The sequence below is a fragment of the Triplophysa dalaica genome, chromosome 9 (genome assembly GCF_015846415.1).
Source record: "Triplophysa dalaica isolate WHDGS20190420 chromosome 9, ASM1584641v1, whole genome shotgun sequence".
NCBI lineage: Eukaryota > Metazoa > Chordata > Actinopteri > Cypriniformes > Nemacheilidae > Triplophysa > Triplophysa dalaica.
In genome coordinates, this window is record NC_079550.1 from 21,142,861 (window position 1) to 21,152,432 (window position 9,572).

The 9,572-nt window shown below is 41.5% G+C and overlaps 3 protein-coding genes across 3 annotated transcripts; all 3 read right to left on the bottom strand.

Moving 5' to 3' along the window:
* Positions 1-538: 538 nt before the first annotated feature.
* On the bottom strand, positions 539-2,447 carry cldn8.3 (claudin 8.3). Its single transcript, XM_056757100.1, has 2 exons — positions 2,314-2,447; positions 539-1,795 (listed from the first exon to the last, which is right to left on the bottom strand). The coding sequence occupies exon 2, from the start codon at positions 1,765-1,767 to the stop codon at positions 763-765; it is 1,005 nt and encodes a 334-aa protein (XP_056613078.1). The 5' UTR covers positions 1,768-1,795; positions 2,314-2,447; the 3' UTR covers positions 539-762.
* A 1,535-nt stretch (positions 2,448-3,982) lies between these two features.
* cldn8.1 (claudin 8.1) lies at positions 3,983-5,416 on the bottom strand. The gene has a single exon (XM_056757166.1). It carries the CDS (start codon positions 5,258-5,260, stop codon positions 4,415-4,417), a length of 846 nt encoding a protein of 281 aa, XP_056613144.1. The 5' UTR covers positions 5,261-5,416; the 3' UTR covers positions 3,983-4,414.
* Positions 5,417-7,030: 1,614 nt separating this feature from the next.
* Positions 7,031-8,350, bottom strand: cldn8.2 (claudin 8.2). The gene has a single exon (XM_056757224.1). It carries the CDS (start codon positions 8,281-8,283, stop codon positions 7,408-7,410), a length of 876 nt encoding a protein of 291 aa, XP_056613202.1. The 5' UTR covers positions 8,284-8,350; the 3' UTR covers positions 7,031-7,407.
* Between the last annotated feature and the right edge of the window lie 1,222 nt (positions 8,351-9,572).

Genomic DNA, 9,572 nt, shown 5'->3' on the forward strand with positions numbered 1-9,572 from the left:
AGAAAGATAATGCGTGGCGCACCTTAATGGAATAAAAGCACTTTTAGACTAGATTTGTTAAAACTGTTAAAACACCATGAACGGAGTTTTGAGTGTTCTTAATCTCCCAAATGTAACAAAGAGGACAAATTATTGTAATATGTTTGTGATAGAAGTTATACTATAAATCTAAATAACAAGAAAATGTAGATGTGTTGGAATGCTCAGTAAGGACCCCTGCTGGTTAATCATCACTGTAAATATTAAATGCGTTTTCTCGAGCGTAAACAGCAAGTTGAAATTGGCTAAACAGCAAAGACTTACAAAAAGCAAGAACAAATAAAATAAAGAACAAACTTGTATAAAAAGTGCATAAAGAAACAAAACATTGTTGTATATTACACCAGACAATATAGCTACAAAGAGAGAAAGCATGGGATATTCAATTCTCAACATTTTCATTCTCTCCTGGCCAAACTCACATCTGTTTATTTAGAACAGAGAATATCACATCACAGTTTAACTGCCACCGAAGCAAACATCATCCCGCAGGATAAAACCGGTCTGATGTGCCATATGCTGATTCACTGTTTGCTGCCCGCATGCCTCAATGTGAAATGAAGGTTGTTGTTGGCATTAAAAACGTAAACAACTTTCTTTGTTTCACCACTGAGTTCATCATTTTGAATGTGAATTACATACACAGTTTTATAATAATATAATAATGGTTTTACGTACACTTGATTTAGATTTTTCTCTCCAAAGTTTGTGGAGTCAATCATATTATATACGCAGTCCAGATCGACTGTCTGAGCTGTAAGACTGTACTCTGGAATAGTTGTACCCTATGAAAAGTTGTTTCTGTGGGAGAATCTGTAACGCTGAGCCGGAGGTGCAGGAACTGTATGGATTACTGACGTTGCTTCCCGTGAAATGTGTGGAAAGCCCATCGGGGTGCTGGGCAGTTTGGGGTAGATATTGCATTGTGTTCTGAAGTGGTATCATGTTCCAGTGCACTAAAGGCAGCTGCCCATCGTAAGATAAATGTTGATCAAAAGGGGGTGTGATGGTGAAGCTGCGCACGGACGGATAGATGGAGAAGCTGTTGTTCTGGAGCAAAGGTTGGTCTCTTAAAGAGCTATTAATGAGAGGGGGAGACTGGTCAAAACTGTGTTTATTGCTTGAATAACCAGGCTGATGTACGTAAAACACGTCAGAATGCGGGCCAATGCGACGACACAGAAATATAACCCCAGACGCCAAGAGGAAAGCGCTGGTGACCCAGCCGACATACAGCGCCTCCCCGAGTTCCCTACGCTGGGCGTCGATGAGCAATGGGTTGTAAAAGTCTCTAATGATGGTGTTAGCTGTCCAAGAGACTGGAATGATAACACAAAAAGAAGCCAAGATCTGCATCGCCCCCATGGCCATCACAATGATGCTTTTGACCCGCGGTTGATCTCTGAGACAGGAGGTGCAACGGAGACCCACCAGGGACACCAGCAGGCCCAGTCCGGAGAGCGCCAGAGCGCAGCAGGTCAACCCGCGGGCGGCCTGCAGGTCTGGTGGGAGGAAGAGCAGAGAGTCGTACACTTTACACTGCATGTGAATATTGGATTGTCTGATGCAGGTCATCCACAAGCCCTCCCAGCGGACCTCCATGACGATGATGTTCTCTCCGATGAAGGCCGTCACCTTCCACATGGGGAGAGCTGTGACAGCGGCCGTGCCGATCAGACCGATGATGCCCAGACACAGAGCGATCAATTCACACTTGCCTTGAACCATCGTTCCCCACGGCCTGGAAACCTGTCAGCTGTTATGTATGTAGAAAGCAAACTTTAGTTTGAAGTTGATTTCAAAGTCAAGACTTTTCTTGGTTTCCACATCGTTTTAAGAAAAAAAATTGAATGGTTTCTATTATGATTGACCAAACCAAATTAAATCAAATTACCTTTATGAATCAATTAAACTGAAATGATATTGGACTGACTTTAAAACATTTTACATCCATGAGAGATGTATCATTAGACGGTGATGTCTAAGATGTATTTAAGTAGTAAGTTGACACAGAAAAATAATAAAATCACTATAAAGTTATGTTAAATAAATATTTGTGCACCTTTACAATAAAGGTCAGACTTGCTCTCAGTTTTGCAAAATAATAAGAAAAAGCTAAAATTGGCATACAAATTGCAACATTTACATTTAAATTAATATGGCATCTAGCCTATAATTACGCCATCTGTTCAATTTCATCACATTCTATCTATTTTTTAAGCATTAACCGCCAGGTGTAAAAAACACAAATGTTTAGAAACAAGCCCCACTCACCGTGTGCTCTGAACAAATGTCAGTCCTGTTGGGCAGAAATAATCTACAGCATTCAAATATTCATAGAGAGGCAGACATCCCAACATCCATTCCCAAATACATCCAAACTTTAGTAAGAAGAATGTGTGTTTGAAGCTTGAGAAAGTCTAAGGAAATTAGTCTCTGTGTTGCGGAAAAGTGACAGGGCTGTCTTCTGATTGGTCCAGAAAGATGAGGGTATGTAGAAATGATGATGGTGTGTTATCTATCCTGGGGTCATGCACAACAAGGTCTTTTTCTCTCTCACACACACACACGTTTGTTTCTACACCTACTATGGACTATCCTAACCCCTCACTTATAAATGTAATTCAAAAAGAAGAAAAAAGAAAAGAATCTCAGATAGCCCAGGTACGTCTGCTAAAGATCTGGAGATCTTAAAAATATCTGTGTGTGTGTGTGTGTGCGTGCGTGCCTGCGTGTGTATATGTAAAGTATATATATATAAAGCTTTAACACAAGAGGGAGCAACAGTGTCACTTTGGGCTCAGGTGAAACGTTTTGATTTGAAGTACACAAACACTGTCTTGTGACTTGCTTGCTTTTACTACTTCATTTACCTAATACGCTTTATTCAAAACATCAGATCAAGTCCATCTAGAGAGGTTAAGAGCACAGCAGGTCTTCTGTCTGGTCACGACCCACATGTTTTGCATTGGCAGCCCTGATCCCAAACTATGAGAAAATTAGCTCTTAATCAAAACATAAAGCGAGCTTTCATCTCAACGTCTTTCTAAAGAACTGAAATGGATCCAGACCAGCGATCTGGAACGCTCTACATTCATAGACAGCAAGTCTACACGTAACACACATGAGTGCTTTTCAGATGAAGGGCACAGGAGAATCAACATCTCGACTGATTTCAATCGGACAGTTTTCAGTTTGACATTAAACAACGTATTTCTTAGACTGAATAAAATAGATTTTTACTCTCAGTATTGAGGAAATAATTGTTTAACAATATTATAAATTCTGTTTGCTCCAAGAAATACATAGATTTGTCTAACTGTTTAAAATATTCAAAGCATTGTTTCTCATCTTGTTCAATAGTAAAACAGGTCTGACTGTAATGTATCCAAAGTTATGCAGTTCCCATTTCACCGAAGCTGCTCGTCCAGTTTTCATGCGTGTGGGTGTATTTTTGTGTCGGCTTCTCTTCTGTTTTCCCAACAGGATTAAGTTGAGTTGTGTTGAGTTTCCTGGTTCTGTTGTGCAGTACAAACATAACAAACCCTGGGTGTGTCCATACAGAGACATTCAAGACAATAGCTGTCTTACATTTCACGCAGTCATTCTGTCTATCCGAAGCCGCGGGGCACAAAGATGCCAACACGGTGAGCTCAACTAAACTCACCAAATCCAGCAAATAAAAGATTTCAACACACCAGCACCTGCCTGTAACGTTTCAGGAAAACATACGCTCTACAGAAATACACTTCAAAAACAAGGCATGTGTTTAAATGAAGGAATTTTCTGTATTGATACAAATATACTTTGAGTTTTCAAGAAATGAATGGCAAATGTTCTGATCAAATACACCAAATTACACTTTCTTAACAGTGTAAATATGAACAGATTTCTCCTGAAAATGATAACTGAACACTACACAATAAAAACGAGAACAGTGCTGTTTAAAAAGAGAAAGGAATATCAAATAGGTTTATTGACTCATATCACTTTTGTTTTAGTCAGTATTGTTCTCAGAAACATAAACATTTTCATGCCTAGTTTCTAGTTTAGTCTGCTTTCCCATAACACAACATTTCCAGAGCCTGAGGTATGAATCATATAAACGGATACATATCTTTAAAACAACTCTTTAACGCCATTATTTACAGTCACAGTTCGCCAAATAACATCTTTAAAAATCAAAAAATACGAAGAGCATTTCAATTCTGTCTAGAAATGTGAAATAGAGTGCAATCTACACTAACATTATTATATCAAAAGAAATGTTATTTTGGGAGCTTTCGTTATCAAAACCACTTGTTTACAAGTCCAGAGTCTTTTCGTTTCACTTTAACACAGACGACAGTCCAAACACAAATGCAAAATAATGTCCTTAGAGGTACGCGACAGCGCTGCGGGCAGATGGATGTCTGGAGGGCTGCATGAACGACTGCTGTCTCGATGTCTGTATGAACGACGGCTGTCTTGAAGGCTGTATGAACGACTGCTGTCTGGACGTTTCATAAGACGGTTGCTGAATAAATGATGGTGGACCAGAAGGATGGCCGTACAAGGACCGTGGCTGAGGATGAAAGCTCACAGGCTGAGGCTGATAGGCCACGTAGGGGGCGGCTTGTCTGTTGTACGAGTACCTCTGATCCGGGCCCTTGTCTGAAGATGAGGTACAACAGGTGAATATGCATCCACCGACGAACAGGAAGGCGGACGACACCCAGCCGATATAAAGAGCCTCTCCGAGCTCCCTTCGTTGGGCGTCGATGAGCAAAGGGTTATAGAAGTCCTGAATGATCACGTGACCCGTCCAGGAGACGGGAACGATGCAACAGAGGCAGGCCATGAGAATCATGCATCCCGCCACGAGAAGGACCATACGCTTGGCTCTGTCGTTCCCTTGGATGCACGCCGTGCACTGCATACCGGCGATTGAGATCACTAAACCCAGACCGGTCAGAGCCAGGGAGCAGCACATGAGCCCACGTGCAGCCTGGAGGTCAGGGGGCAGCGCCAGCAGCGAGTCGTACACTTTACACTGCATACGGATGTTCGCCTGCCTATAGCAGTTCATCCACAAGCCCTCGTACCTTGTCTCCATCACGATGATGTTCTCGCCGATGAAAGCCGTCACGCGCCACATGGGCATTCCGGTGCTGGCCGCCACCCCGATGAGTCCTATGAGGGACACGCACATTGCCACGATCTCCAGAGCGCCGCTAGCCATGACTCCTGCTCTCCGAATGTCAGCGAGCTACGCAAGAGAAGGTCAGTGAGCTTTGCAGCGCAAGCAACGCCCAGCACGGTTTTGCATCCCACTGGAAATGGAGCTGATAGGTGTTCACCTGTTCCCAGCCTCCACCCTCAGGTGCGGAGGGAGGGAGAGAACAGTTGTTACTATGAAATCGAATCCCTTATGAGTGTTTGTGTATGGTTTTGTGTGGCTCCGGGGAGGAGGAGCGTGTCAACGGTGGTGCTGTGTGCTAAGCAGGTTCCAGTTTCTTGTAGGCATCCTGTTAAGTTAGGATACACATCTGAAGAGGGTTACTGAACAGCCTGATGCATGCAAAACACACGGTCACACACGCCGACACTCCGCCGCGGTCAATGTTTAACAGGGCCGCTGTCGTGCCTCATTAAACCGCTGTTTGAAATGTTCAGAAATGCTTTTGGAAGTCGGCTGATGCCTTTATGTTGATGGTGTACTTTTAACCTTAAGATAGTCTGAATGGTTTAAACATGGTGTTTGTTAGGTCAACATGCTTTTTGAAAACAACGTTTGCAGAAACAATATTCTTTGTTATTGCCCTGCACGATTTGTGTTATGAAACACACAAATCTTTTGTGTTGCACTATTGCACTATTATGTTTGTATGCGTTCAGACTTTCATTTTTGGACACAACTTTGAAAAAACCTGTTGAAGGAGGAACGATACCAATTCCCTAGCAACCACATAGTAAGAAAGTAAGGGATAATGTAAAGGCAGCCGGTTGTTATCACAGAAATAAGGCCCGACGGTTTGATCACAATGGAGGGGTTTATTTCGCAATAACCACGCTTATTACACGGCTATTTGCTATGTGAGAAAAATCTGGACACGAAATGTGAATTTGAAATATTTTATAAGAATTTTTTTATCGAATGCAGACCTTTTGCGAGGAAAAGACGTTAACTTTCGGCTTTAAGGTAAGAAACAACGGTCAAATGTCACGAACAAGCAATTTGGCTGACAAAAAGACCCCGAAATCTCACAAATGTCTCTGTCATCAGAGTTTCAGAAGAGATCTCAATAATGTCTCAAACTGAACTCGGATTTGTCAAGTCTGCAATCAAAAGTCAATATAATTCAAGATCTCAATATGAACTTTTCTCATCAAATTTACTCAAATCCAGATTGTTTCCCTCTACAATCGACATTCGTTTTTACACCTCCACACTCTTCATGTGTTTTAGCAATTGCCACATTTGTTTCAGTGATTTTAGAAGATGTTAGAAGAAACATCTGAGACTAAATTGATACTTAAATGAAACACAACTGAGAAATCTCCTGAGCTATGAGTAATAACATTTTCTCTGGAAGGCAAGCATCACTCAACGATTCAGAAATAGAGCTCTGTTTTTATCTCTTTAGTCAGTGGATCTGAACATTGGTAAAAATTCAGAGCGTTTAGATTATAATTGAACAATCATAGTGGATTTATATATTATAATATTGTCAGAGGTTTCTCTTTGTCTCTAACAGTTACTGATATAGTCTATAATGTTGTTTGGTAAATTTGCATTGGGGGTGTGACAGTTTTTCTCTCTGGAACATTTCCTCTGACAACAAAAGACAAACTCACATGATCATTCTGCAACGCAACAAAGACAAAATTCCTGAAACTAACACAGCTGGTTCTACCAGCGCCACCAAAACACACCTGAGAAACAAGCAGAACGATGTTTAGAAAGAAAAAATGTAGTGACCGAGTACAACTATGAAGTGACACAAGAAACTAAAGTATCCATAATACAAGTTTATTCTTTTCTTTTTTTACATTAGATTAAAGTTAGACTAGTGCTTTAGAAAATGTACACATTGAAAACATTCAAACAAAAAATATATATAATTATGTAACAAAGCCAACAGTTCTTCCATCATACAGTTAAATGCCATGTGGAAATATCCCACATTAATAAAAAACGTCTCTTATTTTTTGTACAATTTTTTTAAATGCAGACAGGTCTGAACCTCTCGTGATTAAACAGCAGAGAGAGAATGCTCTCAAAATCTGAAAAAAGTTCACAGACACGGTCACACAGACATCCAGCAATAAAACACACTTCTCATCCATATGGGCTCAATGTATAATCCACCATATTCTGGTTCAGTCTTAGTATCGTGGAGGGTTATACATCGTTGGTGGGACTGGAGAATACGTGGGCTGATAGTTGTATCCAGCATATGCAGGTTGATATGTGTATCCAGGCCCGTACGAGTTGTTATACTGGGCTGATCTGGCCCGATACAGCACAGACCCCATGTCCTCTTTGTCCTGGGTCCGCGGAGCGTGTCGACAGAGAAGAATCACCCCAGCGCAGAAGAGCAAAGCAGAAGAGACCCATCCGATATACAAGGCCTCCCCGAGCTCCCTGCGCTGGGCGTCGATCAACAGTGGGTTGTAAAAGTCCCGAATGATCACGTTAGCAGTCCAAGAGACGGGGATGATCGTGGTCAAGCAGCCGACCAGAAACAAGCAGCCTCCGCTCACCAGGACGATGTGCTTGGTCCTAGGACGAGAGTCCACGAGTCGTGTGCAGCGCATCCCTACGGACGCCACGATGCAGGCAATGGTGGACACAGCCACGGAGGCGCACATGAGACCCCTGGCGGCCTGCAGGTCGGCCGGAAGGTACAGCAAAGAATCATAGACTTTGCACTGCATGCGGATGTTGGCTTGCCTGTAGCAGTTCATCCACAATCCTTCCCAACGAGTCTCCATGACGATGATGTTCTCCTCAATGAACGCCGTCACTTTCCACATGGGGAGGCCCGTGACGGCGGCGACGCCGACCAGGCCGATGAAGCCGATGATCAGGGCCACCAACTCGCAGCAGATGGCGTCCCTCCTCTTCCTCTTCTCCATCTTCAGCTGGTCCTTATAAACATCCTTTGCATCATTCGGATCCGTGTAGCCCGTGTACACGCTGCCCCCGTACGCTTTGCCCAGGTAGGCTTTGTCCGGGTAAGAGCCGGCGGTGTAAGACATGATTGAACGTTCCTCCGCTCTACTGACCTGTCCTTCACAGAGGCTGCTTCACAAACAAGACTGGAACAGCCAGATGAGAAGTATTTACAGGCAAGAAGAAATGGTAATGTTATGTGATCAGACTGGTCCGTCTGCTTTCAGAACATCTGATAAACAACACTTGGAAGGAAACTGGTGAAACTTGTTCGAAACAAACGTGTCAATAGTAGTTCATTTTCAGAAATTGCCATTAGGTGGTTAAAATTATCTGGAATAACCTTAAATAGCTGTTTGGGCGAGCTTAACAGGATTGTTCAGTCAAAACAAAATCTTATGATTTATTCACCCCTGTGTGGTTTTAAATCTGTATATATGACTCTCTCTTCAGTGGAACACAAAAGTAGATATTTTGAGAAATGTCTCTGTGGTTTTGTGTCCATACAAAGTCAGTGGGGTTCAGTGTTGTTTGGTCACCGACATTCTTCAAAATATCTTCTTTTGTGTTCTGCAGAAGAAAGAAAGTCATACGGGTTTGGGATATATGAGGGTGAATAAATGATGGGCAATTCCGTGAAAATGTCAACCTTACCATGAAAATAGTACTTTAATATGGTAACAGCTAAGATTTTAACATTTGGTGGTTCAAATACTCATGTGGGATCTCTCTTCAAATTTGTAAAGCTTTTGTTTTATTTTTAGTGCATGATTTTTCATTGTCACGAAATTGTTGTTCAACAAGGGTTCAGTAAAATATAAACAGATGGTTCAATATAATCGTAACAAATTCATTCTCTGAGCATTTTTATGTCATGTCAATAACGCAAAATGTCACGTCCATAACGCTGGATTTGCCCTGATGCAGAAATTTTCATATTTGGATGAAGTATCACTTACTGTAGGGAATATCTACTCAGACTTTGTTATACAATACTAAAAACAATATTGAACAAATTTCAATATATAAAGTTCTATTGCTACTGTGCTTTATCAAGGAAAAAAAAGAGTTTCAGAAACAGTATACAGTAATAAAATAAACGTGGATAGCAAAGTTCACAGAGTTCAAAGAAGCGGATGAGAATACAATAAGATGTGAGCTGACTGAAATGTGAGATTTCTCATGGAGAAAATCATAAAGCGGAGTCTCTGTTTCCTTTTGTTTTGATCTTATTGCTGTCTAGGAGAAACAACAAAAACACAAACAAGATTTTTTCCCCCTATAGTATAAAACGTATCATGTTTTCCTTTTAACTGTATTTTGACATGATGGCTTTTTTATGTGCTAAGAGAGGTCACAGGTTTTACAACCATTT

Coding starts and splice junctions, on each gene's coding strand:
- cldn8.3 (XM_056757100.1), bottom strand. CDS start 1,767: ATGGTTCAAGGCAAGTGTGAATTGATCGCTCTGTGTCTGGGCATCATC.
- cldn8.2 (XM_056757224.1), bottom strand. CDS start 8,283: ATGTCTTACACCGCCGGCTCTTACCCGGACAAAGCCTACCTGGGCAAA.
- cldn8.1 (XM_056757166.1), bottom strand. CDS start 5,260: ATGGCTAGCGGCGCTCTGGAGATCGTGGCAATGTGCGTGTCCCTCATA.